Source organism: Hypanus sabinus, chromosome 7 (genome assembly GCF_030144855.1).
Source record: "Hypanus sabinus isolate sHypSab1 chromosome 7, sHypSab1.hap1, whole genome shotgun sequence".
NCBI lineage: Eukaryota > Metazoa > Chordata > Chondrichthyes > Myliobatiformes > Dasyatidae > Hypanus > Hypanus sabinus.
In genome coordinates, this window is record NC_082712.1 from 91210748 (window position 1) to 91234288 (window position 23541).

Sequence of the window (23541 nt, forward strand, 5' to 3'; positions counted from 1 at the left end):
GCTGTTCGTACGACCGTCCATCCCCCTGCTCCCGTGGCTTCATGTGACCTGTGGGGGGGGGGGGCCTAACCAGGTGATACACCTTGCCTAAGGGTGACCTGCAAGCAGGCCAAGGGAAGGAGCACCTTCCACCTCCTCTGGTAAAGATGTATTCCGCCCTGCCACCCAAGCCCAAGTCCGTAGCTCCCTGAAATTGGCCACACAAGTGGGTATGGTGGCACAGAAGGCATATGGCTTCCCTTCTTTCATTGGGCCACAGAGTATAAGAGTCAGGCATCACATTGCAGTTGTATAAAACCTTGGTGGGCCGCACGTGGGGTCTTGTGTACAGTTCTGGCTGTCCCATTTCAGGAAGGGCGTGGTGGCTTTGGAGAGGGAGCAGAAGAGGATTACCAGGATGCTGCCTGGATTTAGCTGCGGGGAGGGGTTGCAACTGGAATTGGTTTGTTATCATCACAAGTACCGAGATGCACTGAACAGTTTGTCTTGCACGCTGTTCATACAGATCGGAGCATTACACAGTGCATCGAGTTAGAACAAGGTAAAACAGTAACAGAATGCAGAATAAAGTGTGAGAGCTACAGCGAAAGTGCAGGTAAACAATAAGGTGAAGACCATAGCAAGGTAGACTGTGATGTCAAGACCATCTTATCGTCCTGGGGAACCATTCAGTAGTCTGATAACAGCAAGGTAGAAGTTGTCCTTGACCATGGTGGTATGTGCCTTGTGTATCTTCTGCCCGATGGGAGAGGAGAGAAGGGAGAATATCCAGGGTGGGTAGTGGCTGCTTTACTGAGGCAGTGAGAAGTGTAGGCAGAGTTCATGGAGAGGAGGCTGGTTTTTATGATGTGCTGAGTTGTGTCCACAGCTCTCTGGTCAGATCCAGAGGGGCATAGGTAACTGTCCACTGGCCTTTTTCCCAGGGACCAGAAACAAACAACGAAAGAGCATTGTCAGTTACTATAGAGGAAGCTTTACCCAAACACAGAGTAGCAGAGATGGCTGATCAGTAGATTATAGTTTACAATAAACTGAAAAATAACGAGCCAAGGGGGTTATAACAAGAGAGAAAATATATTTAAGACAACAAGGTAACCGAAGGCTGAAAGCACCTGGATGAGGCTGGCTGATCTGATGGGCAAACAAGAACTGTAGATGAGAGCTGGGTTTAAATAGGCTGCAGGTGATGAGTTGGAAATGAGTGGCAGGTGACTCCTGTTAGCTGGGTGGAGACTGGCAGGAGCCTGCATGTGCAGGCATGACAGGCATAGGTTTAAGGTGATGCATACAAAATGCAGGAGGAACTCAGCAGGCCAGTCTACAGAAAGGAATAGAGTTGACATTTCAGGCTGGGACCCTTCATCAGGACTCAAGAGTCTCAAGGACCATGTGGTCAAATTATCAACTCGTTATTCCTTTCCATAGATTCCTGATTTCTTCCAGCACTGTGTGTGTGTGTGACTCTGGATTCCGCAGAATCTCTGCTGTTTATGGGTTTCAGGTAGGGACCTTTGATGGATTATGCCTTCTTGAGGTAGCAAGTCCTGGAGATACTACTGATGGTGAGGAGGGACAAGCCTGTGATGTTCTGGGCTGAGTCCATGGGTCTCTAATGCGACCAGTCCAACAGTACATTTGCAGAGTTCTGTTAAGTTGTTTGGTGACAAGCCAAACCGCCCTATCCTTCCAAGAGAGTAAAGGTTTGTAAGTTGGCATCCGGGAAGAGGCACCGTCCCAACGACACCTGTCCTGATCTAGACTTGAACCCATAACTCCCTGACAGAGGGAATGAATGCCTATTGGCCTGTCGTTGAGTGCTTCCAGCCCTACTTGCTTCTGGAGTGTCCCAGCTGCTACGGGGATTGGAACAATGCTAGCTCTCCTTTCCCCTCCAGGAGGCAGATGAACTTCAAGTACGATTGGTACCTCCCCTTGGAAGACGTCACCCTCCAGAGCGCCAGCGAGATCCAGCTGATGGCTCCGGGCACGCTGCAGGCTGTGCCCCAGAAGGACATCGAGGAGGTCAAGGCGCGGCTGATCTCCACCAAGATCGAGATCCACCTGGAGAAGGTCAGCTGGAAGGGGTCAAGGGAGTAAAGGACGATGTGAAGGAGTGGATTGGAGAGAAAAAGGGGGGAAGGGAGCGATCAGGGAGAATGAGAAAGAGGGAAGGGATTGGAGGGGGATGGGAGGTGTTTGGAAAGAATGAGAAAGGGATGGGAGGAAGGGATAGAAGAAGGAAGCTTTTGGAGAGGGAAAGAGGAGGAGGGAGGGATTGGGGAGAAAGGAGAGCAGGAGAAAGTAGGGATCAGAATGAGAGAAAGGAGGGAGGGTGTGGGTTAGAGGGTGGCTGAGGTAAGAGATCAGGAAAGGGGAGAAGAATTGGGAGGGAGGAAGAGGGAAAAGATCATAGAGAGGGAGGAGGAGGGAAATGGGAAGAGATCAGGGAAGGAAGGAAAGATGGGAGACAGAAAGAAAGGGTCAGAATGAGACAAGAAGGTAGGGATGGAGAGCAGAGGAGGGATAGGGTGAGGCTGGACAGAGAGGAGTGAGGGGTCTTATGAATAGAAGGAAGAAATACAGAAAGAGAAAGATGAGAGCAGGTGGGAGGGAGCCTGGAAAGGAGGAGGGGATGAGAAAGGGAGAGAGTGAAAGATGGGAGCATGCTGGGAAAGGAAAAGAGCTACAGGGAATGTGAGGGAAGCACGATGTAATGGGAGACACCAAGGCTGGCCCAGACTTGATGGGCCAAAGGGCCTGTGTGATGGTGGGGAACAAGAAGTAATGTGATGGGCAATCTTGCTCCTGCAGAAACACAACAAGGGCATCGAGCGCCTCCGGAAGAAAATGTCCGACCTTGAGACGTGGCTCCTGATAAATTCTCCATCACTTCCCCTGGGATTACAGAGCAGGAGCGGCAAGGTAGGATCAATGAGCCCACTGGACATAGTTCCTCGCCCTCCCGTCACACCGTGACATCCAGTCCTGGAAGGGGAGAGGACAATGTGTCCGATACCCCATCCAAAGAGGGGGAGTGACACTCCCTCTCCCTCGGTACAGCAACTGCTCGGTTGACTAAGGGTCTTGGTTGGCTCTAGTTGCTTTGAAGTTCACTTGTTACCTAGAGTCATCTGCTGAGTCTTTATGGTGGCCTCCATCGTTTCGGTCGCTCCACTGAGCCTTGACTGCTCTGGTGGGAACCACAAACAAAAGAAAATTTTACAGATGCTGGAAATCCGAGCAACACACGCAAAATGCTGGAGGAACTCGGCAGGCCAGGCAGCAACTGTGGGAAAGACATTTCAGGCCAAGAACCCATTGATGCACCATCAATAACTCACACTGAGATGTAAGGCGAAATATCGGCTTTTATTGACTGGAAGAAGGAACCAGGAGTGAGTGACCATCATACTACGTCCTGGAGACTGAGAGAGAGCATAGGCCTCAGATCGCCTTTATACAGGGGTCTGTGGGAGGAGCCACAGGAGCAGTCAGCAGGGGCATGTCCAGACAGGCACACGTAGTTCACCACACCCATGAGGAGTCAGAGCTGGAATGTGGGGGGAGGGGGTAGTGAGTAACAAGCTGATAGGTGGAACTGGGAGGGGAGAGGGTGAAGTAAAGAGCGGGGGTTGATTGGTGAAAGAGATAAACGGCTGGAGAAGGGGGAATCTAATAGGAGAGGACAGAAGACCATGGAAGATAAAAAAAGGGGGAGGACCACCAGAAGGAGATGATGGGCAAGTGAGGAAATAAGGTGAGAGAGGGAAATGGGATGGGGAATGGTGAGGGTGGGGAGGCATTACTGGAAGTTTGAGAAATCAATGTCCATGCCATCAGGATGGAAGCTACCCAGGAGGAATATAAGGTGTTGTTCCTTCAACCTGAGTGTGGCCTCATTGTGACAGTAGATGAGGCAATGGATGGACATATGGGAATGGGAAGTGGAATTAAAATTGGTGGCCACTGGGAGATCCCGCTTCTTCTGGCGGATGGAGCGTAGGTGCTCGGTGCTGCGGTCTCCCAATCTACGTCGGGTCTCATCGATATACAGGAGGCCACACCAGGCGCACTGGATACAGTATATGACCCACCAGACTCACAGGTGAAGTGTCACCTCCCCTGGAGGGACTGTTTGGAGCCCTGAGTGGTAGTGGGGGAGGAGGTGTAGGGGCAGGTGTAGCACTTGCTCCACTTGCAAGGATAAGTGCCAGGAGGGAGATCAGTGGGGAGGGACGAATGGACAAGAAAATCGTATAGGGAGTGACCCCAGCAGAAACCAGAAAATGGCGGTGGGGGGGGGAAGGGAAAGATGTGCTTGGTGGTGGGGTCCCATTGAAGTTGGTGGAAGTCAGAGAGAATTAAATGCTGGATGTGTAGGCTGGTGGGGTGGTCGGTGAGGACAAGAGGAGCCCAATCTCAGGTAGGGTGGCGGGAGGCTGGAGTCAGAGCAGACGTGTGCAAAATGGAAGAGATGTGATTGAGGGCTGCGTAGATCACGCAGGAAAGGAAGCCCCTTTCTTTGAAGAAGGAGGACACCGCCTTAGTTCTGGAATGAAAAGCCTCATCCTGAGAGCAGGTGCGGTAGAGACAGAGGAATTAAGAGAAGGGGGTGGCATTTTTACAAGTAGAAGGGTGGGACGAGGTGTAGTCCAGGTAGCTGAGTGAGTCAGTGGGTTTACAATAGACATTAGTGGATAATCTGTCTCCAGAGATAGAGACAGGGATATTGAGAAAGGGGAGGGAGGTGTCAGAAATGGACCAGGTAAATTTGAGGGCAGGGTGGAAGTTGGAGGCAAAGCAGATGAAGTAGACGAGCTCAGCACGGGTGCAGGAAGCAGCACCGATGCAGTTGTTGATGTAGCGTGGGAAAAGTGGGGGAGTGACACCAGTGTAGGCTTTGAACATAGACTGTTCCATATAGCCGACAAACAGGCAGACATAGCTGGGATCCACGTGCGTGCCTATGGCCACACCTTTTGTTTGAAGGAAGTGGGAGGCACTAAAGGAGAAATTATTGAGAGTGAGGACAAGTTCCACTAGACGGAAGAGAGTGGTGGTGGCGGAGAACTGGTTGGGTCCGATGCCCTGAAAGAAACATGGAACAGTATTCCTCTTGATCTCACCTACCACCCCACCAGCCTCCACATCCAGCACATAATTCTCTGTAACTACCACCATCTCCAATGGGACCCCACCACCAAGTAGATCTCCCCCCCCCCCCCCACATCCCGCTTTCTGCAGGATCGCTCCCTGTGTGTGCTGTCTGGTTGGAACCACAGTGTCTCTGGAGCTCTCTCACGCCTCCAGGCCGACTGGGCTGGCTTCAGGAATGTGTCAGCTTACCTCTGTCTATCGTCTCCACTACACCTCAGACCCTCCTCCAACTCACCAAGAGTTAAAGTCAAATTTACTGTCATCTGCATGTAAAAACTCGCTAGAACAGCATGGCAGCCAACATGCACTAGAAATAAAACAGAATCTAACTGTGCATTTACAGAATTTTAACAAGCGAGAACACAATTTCCATAAAAAGAATGGTTTATTTTAGTGCAGTGATTTAACTGGACTGAGATAGTGATTAGGGTTTGGCCAGTTCGTTCAAGAACCGAATGGTTAAAGGAAAGTAGATGTTTCTGAACCTAGTGGTGTGCAACCTCCTGCCCAATAGTAGTTGTGAAAGGGTGGCCTGGCACAGGTGGTTGGGATGTTTTATGATGGGTATTGCCTTCTGGAGGCCTCTTATAGATACTACTGATGGTAGGGAAGAATATGCCCTTGACATATTCGTCTGAGTCTACAACCAATCCCAGCCTCCCACCTTCAAATCTATCCAACTCTACCGTAGCTAGGTCCATTCAACACCGTGTCATTGCTTCAGAGTTTCCACTAGTCTAGCCATAAGCTCTGGTTTAGACCATATGTGTCAGAGTCTGGAGTTCAATTCGGGTGTGCTCTGTAGGGAAGTCTCTTTGCTCTCCTCATGTGTGCATGGGTTTCCTTTGGGCATTCCACTTTCCTCCCACAGTCCAAAGATGGACCTGTTAGTAGGTCATTGTAAATTGCCCTGTGATTAGGCTAGGGTTAAACTGATTGGTTGCTGGGTGGACAGTTCTCTAAAGAAGTCAATTTGCCAACATTGTTCTGGTGCCTTTTTTACGTCGGGAGGACCTTTCAACCCTTTGACCTTGAACCTCATCAGTCCCTGACCTGTTCTCCAGATACTGAAGGGTTGTTAACTACTTGCTTGTTTGTGCCCTTCCCCCAGAGTTACATCTTCCTCTTGTCCTCTGATTACGAGCTCCACGACTGGAGGGACACCATTGAACAACAGAAGAAGAAGGGTGCGTGACGTCAGCCACTTTTCCTGGCTCTCTTACCTCGCTGCTCAGTCCCTTTCTCGCTTCAGTTGGTCAGTACAACCTCTCCAAACCCTCTCTCCCATTCACGGGGAACTCCTTCACCCAGAGGGTTGACCTGCCAGTAGAAGTGGCCAATGTGGGACCACATGAGTTGTTTGGATGGGTATGTGGATGGGAGGGATTCCGAGGCTGTGGGTAGGTGGGACTAGGAGCAATATGAGATCACTGTGAATCAGGTGAGCTGAAGAGCTGTTTCTGTTCTGTAGTGTTCTCTGATTCTATACACCAATCTGAATAGATATAGTCTAAATATTCCAGGGTTAGACCTGCGTGCACTGCGCATGGCTCCCATCTACATATCCCTGGGTCAGACCACACTGGGAGCACCGTGTACAGTTCCCATCTCCATATCCCTGGGTCAGACCACACTGGGAACACTGTGCACAGTTCCCATCTCCATATTCCTGGGTCAGACCACACTGGGAACACCGTGCACAGTTCCCATCTCCATATCCCTGGGTCAGACCACACTGGGAGCACCGTGTACAGTTCCCATCTCCATATCCCTGGGTCAGACCACACTGGGAACACTGTGCACAGTTCCCATCTCCATATTCCTGGGTCAGACCACACTGGGAACACCGTGCACAGTTCCCATCTCCATATCCCTGGGTCAGACTACACTGGGAGCACCGTGCACAGTTCCCATCTCCATATCCCTGGGTCAGACCACACTGGGAACACCGTGCACAGTTCCCATCTCCATATCCCTGGGTCAGACCACACTGGGAACACCGTGCACAGTTCCCATCTCCATATACCTGGGTCAGACCACACTTGAACACCGTGCACAGTTCCCATCTCCATATCCCTGGGTCAGACCACACTGGGAACACTGTGCACAGTTCCCATCTCCATATTCCTGGGTCAGACCACACTGGGAACACCGTGCACAGTTCCCATCTCCATATCCCTGGGTCAGACCACACTGGGAACACCGTGCACAGTTCCCATCTCCATATCCCTGGGTCAGACCACACTGGGAACACCGTACACAGTTCCCATCTCCATATCCCTGGGTCAGACCACACTGGAGCACCGTGCACAGTTCCCATCTCCATATCCCTGGGTCAGACCACACTGGAGCACCGTGCACAGTTCCCATCTCCATATCCCTGGGTCAGACCACACTGGAGCACCGTGCACAGTTCCCATCTCCATATCCCTGGGTCAGACCACACTGGAGCACCGTGCACAGTTCCCATCTCCATATCCCTGGGTCAGACCACACTGGAGCACCGTGCACAGTTCCCATCTCCATATCCCTGGGTCAGACCACACTGGAGCACCGTGCACAGTTCCCATCTCCATATCCCTGGGTCAGACCACACTGGGAACACCGTACACAGTTCCCATCTCCATATCCCTGGGTCAGACCACACTGGAGCACCGTACACAGTTCCCATCTCCATATCCCTGGGTCAGACCACACTGGAGCACCGTGCACAGTGTGTGCGCAAGATGGTCCTTGAGAATGAGAGGGAGTACGTGCATGAGAAAGAGTGTGTGATTTTATCCCAGAGGCTGAAATTTGGAACCCACCCACCCCCCCCAGCTTGCACTCCCCCTTGGGCTGACCATGCTGACCACCCCTCCCCTCTGCTTTCCTAGGTTTACAGCTGGTCTCACAGACTCCCTATGAGATTCAGAGCCTCTTCCAGCTTTGCTATGAGCAGCGCACTGCCCGCCAGCTGCCCCTCTACAGCAACGGTGAAGGTAAGCAAGCAACCGCCACGTGTTAACCCTCTGCTCAGAGGCCTGATCAGGGTGCTGATCCTGAACCTATCTACCTGGGCAAAAAAAAAATCTCAATAGCTAATTGGATCATAAAAAAGAACAAAATCTACAGATGCTGGAGATCCAAGCAACACACACAAACTGCTGGAGGAACACTCCAGGTCAGGTAGCATCCATGAAAAAGAACAAACAGTTGGTGTGTTGGGCCGAGACCCTTCATCAGGACGAGAAAGGAAGTGGAGAAATCGGAATAAGAAGGTGCAGGAAGGGTGGATGAAGTAGAGGGTGGCTGGCGATAGGTGAAACTGGGAGCAGGGGAGGGGGTGAAGTATATTGTTGCTGTTTTTTGCAAGGGAGGGAGTTGGGGTTTTTGGGGGTGTGGATTATCCGTAATTTTTTTTGTGCATGCGAAGGGGTGGGGGGTTTGTCAGTTTTGTTTCCTTCTTTTTCACGTTGGGTGGGGAGTGATGCCTTTTCAACAGCTCCCATGGTGTTTTTGTATTTTGTGATTATCTGGAGAAGATGAATATCAGAGTTGTATTGTTCATGCATACTTTGACAATAAACTTCTAAAGAGCTGGGAAGTTGATTGGTGAAAGAGATAAAGGGTGGAGAAGGGGGAATCTGATGGGAGAGGGTAGAAGACCATGGAAAAAAGGGAAGGGGGAATAGGGAATGGTGAAGGAGAGTGACTCACCAAGTCAGGCAGCATCTATAGAAGTGAATAAACAGTTGATTTAGGGCTGAGAACCTTCATCCAGACTCGAAATATAGTGGGGAGACGCCAGAATAAAAGGTGGGGAGAGGGGCAGGATAGCTAGAGGTGATAGGTGAAGCCCAGTGGGAAAGGTAAAAGGGCTAAAAAGGAAGGAATGTGATGGGAGAGGAGAGTAAACCATAGCAGAAAGGCAAGGAGGAGGGGACCCAGGGAAGAAGAGGTAGAGTTCAGAGCGGGGAATAGGAAAAGGGGGTAGGGGGATGGATTATTTTTTAACCAGAAGGAGAAGTCGATATTAATGCCATCAGGTTGGAGATAACCCAGATGGAATACAGTGTTGCTCCTCCATCCTAGGGGGGATTAAGAGGAGACAATGGACCAATATGTTGGAATGGGAATGGGAATTAAAATGAGAGGGTAGGGTAGATAGAGCAGATAGCCCACACAAAATGGAGGAACTCAGCAAGTCAGGCAGCATCAATGGAGGGGAATAAACAGTCTGTATTTCAGGCCGAGATCCTTCATCTGGACTGATGACTGATTGCCTTGGCCCAAAAAGTCGACTGTTTATTCACCTCCATTGATGCTGCCAGATCTGAGTTCTTCTAGCATTTTCTGTGCGTTGCTCCAGATTTCCAGCACCTGGAAAATCCCCTGTTTATGCAGAGCCAGCTAGTGTCGAAATGCTAGAGGGCACAGCTTTAAGGTGAGGTGTGGTGAGGGGAGTTTAAAGGAGGTGTACGGGACAAGCTTTCTTTGCACAGTAATGGTGCCTGGAACGGGCTGCCAGGGATGGTGGTGGAGGCAGATACGAGCGAAGTGTTTAAGAGGCTGTTAGACAAATGAATATGCAAGAAAACTTCTGAATAACAACCTCCATATCCTCATTCAGAGGTTTGCTTTGACTTCATGTTCAGTACAGATATGATGAGCCAAAGGGCCTGTTCCTGTGTTTTATGGGGACAGGAACGTGGGTGGTGAGATCAAAGATTAGCAGTATTCAGATGCAAAAGACTGAACCAAACAGATCACAGCCTGGATCCTGACCACGGAACCACAACAGACTGAGACAGATGTTTGGCGAGGCTTGCGTCCTCAACCACAGGTCTATTTAAAGCAGAGCTGTCACGTGATGCAGGCGATCAGGGTCTTCACCACGACCGGTCCTGACAAATTTTTCTACGGAAGTGCTCTGCCATTGCCTTCTTTTGGGCAGTGTCTTTACAAAACGGGTGACCCCCGCCCCCCCCCCCCCCCCATTATCAGTACTACGAAGAAACTCTTCCCAGGCTTCCAGCTGGGTACGGGTATCGATTGGAATGTCAGCCAGCCCACTGAAGGGTGGAAGCTGGGGGTCTAGGGAGATGGCCCATAAAAAACTGTGTGTGGGTGCATAGGAGGGTTGAGTGTTGACAATATCACTGTTGAATACTCAATTCTTGGTGCCAATGACTGGACCAGAAGATGTACTGGCTCCACAGAGCGACTGACAACCTCACCCGAGTAACTCTGGTTTCCTCCTTGTGACAGGGGTGGGCACGTTGCGGCCTGGGGGTCCTGTATTTCCAAGCTCTGGCTGGCTACGGCAGCCGAGAGACTCTGCGGCCCCCCTGGGTCCGTGTTGGCTCCGTCGCACTGTGACGAGAGACCTGGGCGAGGGTGGTTTGCAGCCAAGTGCTAGAGTACCGGAGGCTGGAATCGAGACACGGTATCAAGCTGGATGAGAACTCAACAAAAACAAACCACTAGACGAAATCACTAGTGAGGTTTACTCGTTCAGGTGCGCTTTCAATACTCAACTCTTGGCGCCCAAAACATGATTGCCGATTAGGAGATTAGGACTCTTAAAGGGTTCTCCATACTCTAGAGTGTCTACATCCCAGAAACTGGCATAGTTGGGAGCATCTGGATTGAATTGGTAGGACTGCAGCCAAAAGTGATATTGGCATTTATTTTGGTGCAATTGGTAGGACTGAAGGTAAAAGTGATATCAGCATCTATTTTGGTAAATGCTGGTTCTATCTCCACATCTAAGAGAAAATTGGAAAAATACATGGATGGAAGGGTTATGGAGAGCTGTGGTCCAGGTGCAGGTGGATGGGACAATAGTCTGGCATGCACTAGATGGGCTGAAGGGCCCATCTCTCTGCCATGGTGTTCTATGGCTGTCCCCTCATACTTCAGGGGGCTCACCATCATCCCATCTTGCTGCCACACTGGGCCCTTTCTGATGAGCTGTCCGCACTTTGCCTGTTTCTCCGTTCCAGATTCGGATGGCACCACACTGAGGGGGAGACTGAGCGTCAGGATTCACTCCGTGTCCGGACTGAAGGAGCCACTCAGTAAGTAGTGCACGTCTCGGGATCTTCCCCACATCCCTCCCCTTGGTCAGTCACAGCCCCACCTGTGTCCACCGTCCCAGAGACAGCAGGCTTTCTTCAAACCCAGCTTCCTTCTAGCTCAGCCAGTTAGAGCGGGAATCCACTTGGTCACCATTTCCATGTTAGTAGGACCACTGGGGGGAGATCCCAGTAGAACGTTACATCTCATTATTTTTCATGCATATGGACGATAAGGTCATGACCCTCAATTTCATCCTCGCCTAATCATGGGCAATTTACAACAACCAATTAACCAACCAACTGATATGTCTTTGGACTGTGGGAGAAAACCAGAGCACCCGGAGGAAACCCAGGTGGACACGGGGAGAAGGTACAAACTCCTTACGGGCAGCAGCGGGTCACTGGCACTGTAAAGCGTCATGCTGAGAACTATGCTACTGTGTCGCCCTAGAGTCAACCAGTTCCAGAGGGAGCAAAGATGGTGTGCCCAATGCCAGGTGCCACAGGGGGGAGAACTGTGTGTCTGATTCCCTGTGCAGAAAGGGAAGACGAAGGTGTGTCTGTTACATGATCCCAGAAAGGGAGAGGATGGTGTGTTCAATGCCAGGCCCCTGAGGGAGAGGATGGAGAGCCTGATGTCCGGTCCCAGAGGGGGAGGATGGTGTGTCTGATGCCCAGTCCCTGAGGGAGAGAGGATGGAGTGTCTGATGCCCGGTCCCAGAGGGGGAGGAGGGTGTGTCTGATGCCAGGTCCCTGAGGGAGAGAGGATGGTGTGTTCAATGCCAGGCCCCTGAGGGAGAGGATGGAGAGCCTGATGTCCGGTCCCAGAGGGGGAGGATGGTGTGTCTGATGCCCAGTCCCTGAGGGAGAGAGGATGGAGTGTCTGATGCCCGGTCCCTGGGGAAGAGGATGGAGTGTCTGATGCCCGGTCCCAGAGGGAGAGAGGATGGAGTGTCTGATGCCCGGTCCCTGGGGAAGAGGATGGAGTGTCTGATGCCCGGTCCCAGAGGGAGAGGATGGAGTGTCTGATGCCCGGTCCCAGAGGGGGAGGATGGTGTGTCTGATGCCCGGTCCCTGGGGAAGAGCATGGAGTGTCTGATGCCCGGTCCCTGGGGAAGAGGATGGAGTGTCTGATGCCCGGTCCCTGGGGAAGAGGATGGAGTGTCTGATGCCCGGTCCCAGAGGGAGAGAGGATGGAGTGTCTGATGCCCGGTCCCTGGGGAAGAGGATGGAGTGTCTGATGCCCGGTCCCAGAGGGGGAGGATGGTGTGTCTGATGCCCAGTCCCTGAGGGAGAGGATGGAGTGTCTGATGCCCGGTCCCAGAGGGGGAGGATGGTGTGTCTGATGCCCAGTCCCTGAGGGAGAGAGGATGGAGTGTCTGATGCCTGGTCCCAGAGGGGGAGGATGGTGTGTCTGATGCCCAGTCCCTGAGGGAGAGAGGATGGAGTGTCTGATGCCTGGTCCCAGAGGGGGAGGATGGTGTGTCTGATGCCCGGTCCCAGAGGGAGAGGATGGAGTGTCTGATGCCCGGTCCCAGAGGGAGAGGATGGAGTGTCTGATGCCCGGTCCCAGAGGGGGAGGATGGAGTGTCTGATGTCCGGTCCCAGAGGGGGAGGATGGAGTGTCTGATGCCCGGTCCCAGAGGGAGAGGATGGAGTGTCTGATGCCCGGTCCCAGAGGGAGAGGATGGAGTGTCTGATGCCCGGTCCCAGAGGGGGAGGATGGTGTGTCTGATGCCCAGTCCCTGAGGGAGAGAGGATGGAGTGTCTGATGCCTGGTCCCAGAGGGGAGGATGGTGTGTCTGATGCCCGGTCCCTGGGGAAGAGGATGGAGTGTCTGATGCCCAGTCCCTGGGGAAGAGGATGGAGTGTCTGATGCCCGGTCCCTGGGGAAGAGGATGGAGTATCTGATGCCCGGTCCCTGGGGAAGAGGATGGAGTGTCTGATGCCCGGACCCTGGGGAAGAGGATGGAGTGTCTGATGCCCGGTCCCTGGGGAAGAGGATGGTGTGTCTGATGCCCGGTCCCAGAGGGGAAGGATGGTGTGTCTGATGCCCGGTCCCTGGGGAAGAGGATGGTGTGTCTGATGCCCGGTCCCTGGGGAAGAGGATGGTGTGTCTGATGCCCGGTCCCAGAGGGGGAGGATGGAGTGTCTGATGCCCGGTCCCTGGGGAAGAGGATGGTGTGTCTGATGCCCGGTCCCTGGGGAAGAGGATGGAGTGTCTGATGCCCGGTCCCAGAGGGAGAGGATGGAGTGTCTGATGCCCGGTCACTGGGGAAGAGGATAGAGTGTCTGATGCCCGGTCCCTGGGGAAGAGGATGGAGTGTCTGATGCCCATCCCCAGAGAGAGAGAGGATGGAGTGTCTGATGCCCAGTCCCTGAGGGAGAGAGGATGGAGTGTCTGATGCCCGGTCCCAGAGGGGGAGGATGGAGTGTCTGATGCCCGGTCCCAGAGGGAGAGAGGATGGAGTGTCTGATGCCCAGTCCCTGAGGGAGAGAGGATGGAGTGTCTGATGCCCAGTCCCTGAGGGAGAGAGGATGGAGTGTCTGATGCCCAGTCCCTGAGGGAGAGAGGATGGAGTGTCTGATGCCCGGTCCCAGAGGGAGAGGATGGAGTGTCTGATGCCCGGTCCCAGAGGGGGAGGATGGAGTGTCTGATGCCCGGTCCCAGAGGGGGAAGATGGAGTGTCTGATGCCCGGTCCCAGAGGGGGAGGATGGTGTGTCTGATGCCCGGTCCCTGGGGAAGAGGATGGAGTGTCTGATGCCCGGTCCCTGGGAAAGAGGATGGAGTGTCTGATGCCCGGTCCCTGGGGAAGAGGATGGAGTGTCTGATGCCCGGTCCCTGGGGAAGAGGATGGAGTGTCTGATGTCCGGTCCCAGAGGGGGAGGATGGTGTGTCTGATGCCCGGTCCCTGGGGAAGAGGATGGAGTGTCTGATGCCCGGTCCCAGAGGGAGAGAGGATGGAGTGTCTGATGCCCAGTCCCTGAGGGAGAGAGGATGGAGTGTCTGATGCCCAGTCCCTGAGGGAGAGAGGATGGAGTGTCTGATGCCCGGTCCCAGAGGGGGAGGATGGTGTGTCTGATGCCCAGTCCCTGAGGGAGAGAGGATGGAGTGTCTGATGCCTGGTCCCAGAGGGGGAGGATGGTGTGTCTGATGCCCGGTCCCTGGGGAAGAGGATGGAGTGTCTGATGCCCGGTCCCTGGGGAAGAGGATGGTGTGTCTGATGCCCGGTCCCTGGGGAAGAGGATGGAGTGTCTGATGCCCGGTCCCTGGGGAAGAGGATGGAGTGTCTGATGCCCGGTCCCAGAGGGAGAGAGGATGGAGTGTCTGATGCCCAGTCCCTGAGGGAGAGAGGATGGAGTGTCTGATGCCCAGTCCCTGAGGGAGAGAGGATGGAGTGTCTGATGCCCAGTCCCTGAGGGAGAGAGGATGGAGTGTCTGATGCCCGGTCCCAGAGGGAGAGGATGGAGTGTCTGATGCCCGGTCCCAGAGGGGGAGGATGGAGTGTCTGATGCCCGGTCCCAGAGGGGGAAGATGGAGTGTCTGATGCCCGGTCCCAGAGGGGGAGGATGGTGTGTCTAATGCCCGGTCCCTGGGGAAGAGGATGGAGTGTCTGATGCCCGGTCACTGGGGAAGAGGATGGAGTGTCTGATGCCCGGTCCCTGGGGAAGAGGATGGAGTGTCTGATGCCCGGTCCCAGAGGGGAAGGATGGAGTGTCTGATGCCCGGTCCCTGGGGAAGAGGATGGTGTGTCTGATGCCCGGTCCCAGAGGGGGAGGATGGTGTGTCTGATGCCCGGTCCCAGAGGGGGAGGATGGTGTGTCTGATGCCCGGTCCCTGAGGGAGAGGATGGAGTGTCTGATGCCCGGTCCCTGGGGAAGAGGATGGAGTGTCTGATGCCCGGTCCCTGGGGAAGAGGATGGAGTGTCTGATGCCCGGTCCCTGGGGAAGAGGATGGAGTGTCTGATGCCCGGTCCCTGGGGAAGAGGATGGAGTGTCTGATGCCCGGTCCCAGAGGGGGAGGATGGTGTGTCTGATGCCCAGTCCCTGAGGGAGAGGATGGAGTGTCTGATGCCCGGTCCCAGAGGGGGAGGATGGTGCGTCTGATGCCCAGTCCCTGAGGGAGAGAGGATGGAGTGTCTGATGCCCAGTCCCTGAGGGAGAGAGGATGGAGTGTCTGATGCCTGGTCCCAGAGGGGGAGGATGGTGTGCCTGATGCCCGGTCCCAGAGGGAGAGGATGGAGTGTCTGATGCCCGGTCCCAGAGGGGGAGGATGGAGTGTCTGATGCCCGGTCCCAGAGGGGGAGGATGGAGTGTCTGATGCCCGGTCCCTGGGGAAGAGGATGGAGTGTCTGATGCCCGGTCCCAGAGGGAGAGGATGGAGTGTCTGATACCCAGTCCCTGGGGGAGCGGATGGAGTGTCTGATGCCCGGTCCCAGAGGGGGAGGATGGAGAGTCTGATGCCCGGTCCCAGAGGGAGAGGATGGAGTGTCTGATGCCCGGTCCCAGAGGGGGAGGATGGAGTGTCTGACGTCCGGTCCCAGAGGGAGAGGATGGAGTGTCTGATGCCCGGTCCCAGAGGGGGAGGATGGAGTGTCTGATGCCCGGTCCCAGAGGGGGAGGATGGAGTGTCTGATGCCCGGACCCAGAGGGGGAGGATGGAGTGTCTGATGCCCGGTCCCAGAGGGAGAGGATGGAGTGTCTGATGCCCGGTCCCAGAGGGGGAGGATGGAGTGTCTGACGTCCGGTCCCAGAGGGAGAGGATGGAGTGTCTGATGCCCGGTCCCTGGGGAAGAGGATGGAGTGTCTGATGCCCATCCCCAGAGGGAGAGAGGATGGAGTGTCTGATGCCCGGTCCCAGAGGGAGAGAGGATGGAGTGTCTGATGCCCGGTCCCTGGGGAAGAGGATGGAGTGTCTGATGCCCGGTCCCAGAGGGGGAGGATGGTGTGTCTGATGCCCAGTCCCTGAGGGAGAGAGGATGGAGTGTCTGATGCCCGGTCCCAGAGGGGGAGGAGGGTGTGTCTGATGCCAGGTCCCTGAGGGAGAGAGGATGGTGTGTTCAATGCCAGGCCCCTGAGGGAGAGGATGGAGAGCCTGATGTCCGGTCCCAGAGGGGGAGGATGGTGTGTCTGATGCCCAGTCCCTGAGGGAGAGAGGATGGAGTGTCTGATGCCCGGTCCCTGGGGAAGAGGATGGAGTGTCTGATGCCCGGTCCCAGAGGGAGAGAGGATGGAGTGTCTGATGCCCGGTCCCTGGGGAAGAGGATGGAGTGTCTGATGCCCGGTCCCAGAGGGAGAGGATGGAGTGTCTGATGCCCGGTCCCAGAGGGGGAGGATGGTGTGTCTGATGCCCGGTCCCTGGGGAAGAGCATGGAGTGTCTGATGCCCGGTCCCTGGGGAAGAGGATGGAGTGTCTGATGCCCGGTCCCTGGGGAAGAGGATGGAGTGTCTGATGCCCGGTCCCAGAGGGAGAGAGGATGGAGTGTCTGATGCCCGGTCCCTGGGGAAGAGGATGGAGTGTCTGATGCCCGGTCCCAGAGGGGGAGGATGGTGTGTCTGATGCCCAGTCCCTGAGGGAGAGGATGGAGTGTCTGATGCCCGGTCCCAGAGGGGGAGGATGGTGTGTCTGATGCCCAGTCCCTGAGGGAGAGAGGATGGAGTGTCTGATGCCTGGTCCCAGAGGGGGAGGATGGTGTGTCTGATGCCCAGTCCCTGAGGGAGAGAGGATGGAGTGTCTGATGCCTGGTCCCAGAGGGGGAGGATGGTGTGTCTGATGCCCGGTCCCAGAGGGAGAGGATGGAGTGTCTGATGCCCGGTCCCAGAGGGAGAGGATGGAGTGTCTGATGCCCGGTCCCAGAGGGGGAGGATGGAGTGTCTGATGTCCGGTCCCAGAGGGGGAGGATGGAGTGTCTGATGCCCGGTCCCAGAGGGAGAGGATGGAGTGTCTGATGCCCGGTCCCAGAGGGAGAGGATGGAGTGTCTGATGCCCGGTCCCAGAGGGGGAGGATGGTGTGTCTGATGCCCAGTCCCTGAGGGAGAGAGGATGGAGTGTCTGATGCCTGGTCCCAGAGGGGAGGATGGTGTGTCTGATGCCCGGTCCCTGGGGAAGAGGATGGAGTGTCTGATGCCCAGTCCCTGGGGAAGAGGATGGAGTGTCTGATGCCCGGTCCCTGGGGAAGAGGATGGAGTATCTGATGCCCGGTCCCTGGGGAAGAGGATGGAGTGTCTGATGCCCGGACCCTGGGGAAGAGGATGGAGTGTCTGATGCCCGGTCCCTGGGGAAGAGGATGGTGTGTCTGATGCCCGGTCCCAGAGGGGAAGGATGGTGTGTCTGATGCCCAGTCCCTGAGGGAGAGAGGATGGAGTGTCTGATGCCTGGTCCCAGAGGGGGAGGATGGTGTGCCTGATGCCCGGTCCCAGAGGGAGAGGATGGAGTGTCTGATGCCCGGTCCCAGAGGGGGAGGATGGAGTGTCTGATGCCCGGTCCCAGAGGGGGAGGATGGAGTGTCTGATGCCCGGTCCCTGGGGAAGAGGATGGAGTGTCTGATGCCCGGTCCCAGAGGGAGAGGATGGAGTGTCTGATACCCAGTCCCTGGGGGAGCGGATGGAGTGTCTGATGCCCGGTCCCAGAGGGGGAGGATGGAGAGTCTGATGCCCGGTCCCAGAGGGAGAGGATGGAGTGTCTGATGCCCGGTCCCAGAGGGGGAGGATGGAGTGTCTGACGTCCGGTCCCAGAGGGAGAGGATGGAGTGTCTGATGCCCGGTCCCAGAGGGGGAGGATGGAGTGTCTGATGCCCGGTCCCAGAGGGGGAGGATGGAGTGTCTGATGCCCGGACCCAGAGGGGGAGGATGGAGTGTCTGATGCCCGGTCCCAGAGGGAGAGGATGGAGTGTCTGATGCCCGGTCCCAGAGGGGGAGGATGGAGTGTCTGACGTCCGGTCCCAGAGGGAGAGGATGGAGTGTCTGATGCCCGGTCCCTGGGGAAGAGGATGGAGTGTCTGATGCCCATCCCCAGAGGGAGAGAGGATGGAGTGTCTGATGCCCGGTCCCAGAGGGAGAGAGGATGGAGTGTCTGATGCCCGGTCCCTGGGGAAGAGGATGGAGTGTCTGATGCCCGGTCCCAGAGGGGGAGGATGGTGTGTCTGATGCCCAGTCCCTGAGGGAGAGAGGATGGAGTGTCTGATGCCCGGTCCCAGAGGGGGAGGAGGGTGTGTCTGATGCCAGGTCCCTGAGGGAGAGAGGATGGTGTGTTCAATGCCAGGCCCCTGAGGGAGAGGATGGAGAGCCTGATGTCCGGTCCCAGAGGGGGAGGATGGTGTGTCTGATGCCCAGTCCCTGAGGGAGAGAGGATGGAGTGTCTGATGCCCGGTCCCTGGGGAAGAGGATGGAGTGTCTGATGCCCGGTCCCAGAGGGAGAGAGGATGGAGTGTCTGATGCCCGGTCCCTGGGGAAGAGGATGGAGTGTCTGATGCCCGGTCCCAGAGGGAGAGGATGGAGTGTCTGATGCCCGGTCCCAGAGGGGGAGGATGGTGTGTCTGATGCCCGGTCCCTGGGGAAGAGCATGGAGTGTCTGATGCCCGGTCCCTGGGGAAGAGGATGGAGTGTCTGATGCCCGGTCCCTGGGGAAGAGGATGGAGTGTCTGATGCCCGGTCCCAGAGGGAGAGAGGATGGAGTGTCTGATGCCCGGTCCCTGGGGAAGAGGATGGAGTGTCTGATGCCCGGTCCCAGAGGGGGAGGATGGTGTGTCTGATGCCCAGTCCCTGAGGGAGAGGATGGAGTGTCTGATGCCCGGTCCCAGAGGGGGAGGATGGTGTGTCTGATGCCCAGTCCCTGAGGGAGAGAGGATGGAGTGTCTGATGCCTGGTCCCAGAGGGGGAGGATGGTGTGTCTGATGCCCAGTCCCTGAGGGAGAGAGGATGGAGTGTCTGATGCCTGGTCCCAGAGGGGGAGGATGGTGTGTCTGATGCCCGGTCCCAGAGGGAGAGGATGGAGTGTCTGATGCCCGGTCCCAGAGGGAGAGGATGGAGTGTCTGATGCCCGGTCCCAGAGGGGGAGGATGGAGTGTCTGATGTCCGGTCCCAGAGGGAGAGGATGGAGTGTCTGATGCCCGGTCCCAGAGGGAGAGGATGGAGTGTCTGATGCCCGGTCCCAGAGGGGGAGGATGGTGTGTCTGATGCCCAGTCCCTGAGGGAGAGAGGATGGAGTGTCTGATGCCTGGTCCCAGAGGGGAGGATGGTGTGTCTGATGCCCGGTCCCTGGGGAAGAGGATGGAGTGTCTGATGCCCAGTCCCTGGGGAAGAGGATGGAGTGTCTGATGCCCGGTCCCTGGGGAAGAGGATGGAGTATCTGATGCCCGGTCCCTGGGGAAGAGGATGGAGTGTCTGATGCCCGGACCCTGGGGAAGAGGATGGAGTGTCTGATGCCCGGTCCCTGGGGAAGAGGATGGTGTGTCTGATGCCCGGTCCCAGAGGGGAAGGATGGTGTGTCTGATGCCCAGTCCCTGAGGGAGAGAGGATGGAGTGTCTGATGCCTGGTCCCAGAGGGGGAGGATGGTGTGCCTGATGCCCGGTCCCAGAGGGAGAGGATGGAGTGTCTGATGCCCGGTCCCAGAGGGGGAGGATGGAGTGTCTGATGCCCGGTCCCAGAGGGGGAGGATGGAGTGTCTGATGCCCGGTCCCTGGGGAAGAGGATGGAGTGTCTGATGCCCGGTCCCAGAGGGAGAGGATGGAGTGTCTGATACCCAGTCCCTGGGGGAGCGGATGGAGTGTCTGATGCCCGGTCCCAGAGGGGGAGGATGGAGAGTCTGATGCCCGGTCCCAGAGGGAGAGGATGGAGTGTCTGATGCCCGGTCCCAGAGGGGGAGGATGGAGTGTCTGACGTCCGGTCCCAGAGGGAGAGGATGGAGTGTCTGATGCCCGGTCCCAGAGGGGGAGGATGGAGTGTCTGATGCCCGGTCCCAGAGGGGGAGGATGGAGTGTCTGATGCCCGGACCCAGAGGGGGAGGATGGAGTGTCTGATGCCCGGTCCCAGAGGGAGAGGATGGAGTGTCTGATGCCCGGTCCCAGAGGGGGAGGATGGAGTGTCTGACGTCCGGTCCCAGAGGGAGAGGATGGAGTGTCTGATGCCCGGTCCCTGGGGAAGAGGATGGAGTGTCTGATGCCCATCCCCAGAGGGAGAGAGGATGGAGTGTCTGATGCCCGGTCCCAGAGGGAGAGAGGATGGAGTGTCTGATGCCCGGTCCCTGGGGAAGAGGATGGAGTGTCTGATGCCCGGTCCCAGAGGGGGAGGATGGTGTGTCTGATGCCCAGTCCCTGAGGGAGAGAGGATGGAGTGTCTGATGCCCGGTCCCAGAGGGGGAGGAGGGTGTGTCTGATGCCAGGTCCCTGAGGGAGAGAGGATGGTGTGTTCAATGCCAGGCCCCTGAGGGAGAGGATGGAGAGCCTGATGTCCGGTCCCAGAGGGGGAGGATGGTGTGTCTGATGCCCAGTCCCTGAGGGAGAGAGGATGGAGTGTCTGATGCCCGGTCCCTGGGGAAGAGGATGGAGTGTCTGATGCCCGGTCCCAGAGGGAGAGAGGATGGAGTGTCTGATGCCCGGTCCCTGGGGAAGAGGATGGAGTGTCTGATGCCCGGTCCCAGAGGGAGAGGATGGAGTGTCTGATGCCCGGTCCCAGAGGGGGAGGATGGTGTGTCTGATGCCCGGTCCCTGGGGAAGAGCATGGAGTGTCTGATGCCCGGTCCCTGGGGAAGAGGATGGAGTGTCTGATGCCCGGTCCCTGGGGAAGAGGATGGAGTGTCTGATGCCCGGTCCCAGAGGGAGAGAGGATGGAGTGTCTGATGCCCGGTCCCTGGGGAAGAGGATGGAGTGTCTGATGCCCGGTCCCAGAGGGGGAGGATGGTGTGTCTGATGCCCAGTCCCTGAGGGAGAGGATGGAGTGTCTGATGCCCGGTCCCAGAGGGGGAGGATGGTGTGTCTGATGCCCAGTCCCTGAGGGAGAGAGGATGGAGTGTCTGATGCCTGGTCCCAGAGGGGGAGGATGGTGTGTCTGATGCCCAGTCCCTGAGGGAGAGAGGATGGAGTGTCTGATGCCTGGTCCCAGAGGGGGAGGATGGTGTGTCTGATGCCCGGTCCCAGAGGGAGAGGATGGAGTGTCTGATGCCCGGTCCCAGAGGGAGAGGATGGAGTGTCTGATGCCCGGTCCCAGAGGGGGAGGATGGAGTGTCTGATGTCCGGTCCCAGAGGGGGAGGATGGAGTGTCTGATGCCCGGTCCCAGAGGGAGAGGATGGAGTGTCTGATGCCCGGTCCCAGAGGGAGAGGATGGAGTGTCTGATGCCCGGTCCCAGAGGGGGAGGATGGTGTGTCTGATGCCCAGTCCCTGAGGGAGAGAGGATGGAGTGTCTGATGCCTGGTCCCAGAGGGGAGGATGGTGTGTCTGATGCCCGGTCCCTGGGGAAGAGGATGGAGTGTCTGATGCCCAGTCCCTGGGGAAGAGGATGGAGTGTCTGATGCCCGGTCCCTGGGGAAGAGGATGGAGTATCTGATGCCCGGTCCCTGGGGAAGAGGATGGAGTGTCTGATGCCCGGACCCTGGGGAAGAGGATGGAGTGTCTGATGCCCGGTCCCTGGGGAAGAGGATGGTGTGTCTGATGCCCGGTCCCAGAGGGGAAGGATGGTGTGTCTGATGCCCGGTCCCTGGGGAAGAGGATGGTGTGTCTGATGCCCGGTCCCTGGGGAAGAGGATGGTGTGTCTGATGCCCGGTCCCAGAGGGGGAGGATGGAGTGTCTGATGCCCGGTCCCTGGGGAAGAGGATGGTGTGTCTGATGCCCGGTCCCTGGGGAAGAGGATGGAGTGTCTGATGCCCGGTCCCAGAGGGAGAGGATGGAGTGTCTGATGCCCGGTCACTGGGGAAGAGGATAGAGTGTCTGATGCCCGGTCCCTGGGGAAGAGGATGGAGTGTCTGATGCCCATCCCCAGAGAGAGAGAGGATGGAGTGTCTGATGCCCAGTCCCTGAGGGAGAGAGGATGGAGTGTCTGATGCCCGGTCCCAGAGGGGGAGGATGGAGTGTCTGATGCCCGGTCCCAGAGGGAGAGAGGATGGAGTGTCTGATGCCCAGTCCCTGAGGGAGAGAGGATGGAGTGTCTGATGCCCAGTCCCTGAGGGAGAGAGGATGGAGTGTCTGATGCCCAGTCCCTGAGGGAGAGAGGATGGAGTGTCTGATGCCCGGTCCCAGAGGGAGAGGATGGAGTGTCTGATGCCCGGTCCCAGAGGGGGAGGATGGAGTGTCTGATGCCCGGTCCCAGAGGGGGAAGATGGAGTGTCTGATGCCCGGTCCCAGAGGGGGAGGATGGTGTGTCTGATGCCCGGTCCCTGGGGAAGAGGATGGAGTGTCTGATGCCCGGTCCCTGGGAAAGAGGATGGAGTGTCTGATGCCCGGTCCCTGGGGAAGAGGATGGAGTGTCTGATGCCCGGTCCCTGGGGAAGAGGATGGACTGTCTGATGTCCGGTCCCAGAGGGGGAGGATGGTGTGTCTGATGCCCGGTCCCTGGGGAAGAGGATGGAGTGTCTGATGCCCGGTCCCAGAGGGAGAGAGGATGGAGTGTCTGATGCCCAGTCCCTGAGGGAGAGAGGATGGAGTGTCTGATGCCCAGTCCCTGAGGGAGAGAGGATGGAGTGTCTGATGCCCGGTCCCAGAGGGGGAGGATGGTGTGTCTGATGCCCAGTCCCTGAGGGAGAGAGGATGGAGTGTCTGATGCCTGGTCCCAGAGGGGGAGGATGGTGTGTCTGATGCCCGGTCCCTGGGGAAGAGGATGGAGTGTCTGATGCCCGGTCCCTGGGGAAGAGGATGGTGTGTCTGATGCCCGGTCCCAGAGGGAGAGAGGATGGAGTGTCTGATGCCCAGTCCCTGAGGGAGAGAGGATGGAGTGTCTGATGCCCAGTCCCTGAGGGAGAGAGGATGGAGTGTCTGATGCCCGGTCCCAGAGGGGGAGGATGGTGTGTCTGATGCCCAGTCCCTGAGGGAGAGAGGATGGAGTGTCTGATGCCTGGTCCCAGAGGGGGAGGATGGTGTGTCTGATGCCCGGTCCCTGGGGAAGAGGATGGAGTGTCTGATGCCCGGTCCCTGGGGAAGAGGATGGAGTGTCTGATGCCCGGTCCCAGAGGGAGAGAGGATGGAGTGTCTGATGCCCAGTCCCTGAGGGAGAGAGGATGGAGTGTCTGATGCCCAGTCCCTGAGGGAGAGAGGATGGAGTGTCTGATGCCCAGTCCCTGAGGGAGAGAGGATGGAGTGTCTGATGCCCGGTCCCAGAGGGAGAGGATGGA

At 56.7% G+C, this 23541-nt stretch overlaps 1 protein-coding gene across 1 annotated transcript in view; it reads left to right on the forward strand.

Moving 5' to 3' along the window:
* The window catches only part of LOC132396983 (active breakpoint cluster region-related protein-like), a 137952-nt gene that overhangs the window by 71527 nt on the left and 42884 nt on the right, over window positions 1–23541 (forward strand). The window contains 5 exon segments of the mRNA XM_059975156.1: window positions 1896–2070; window positions 2812–2922; window positions 6269–6344; window positions 8034–8138; window positions 11145–11219. Of these exon segments, the coding sequence (XP_059831139.1) occupies window positions 1896–2070; window positions 2812–2922; window positions 6269–6344; window positions 8034–8138; window positions 11145–11219 (542 nt within the window).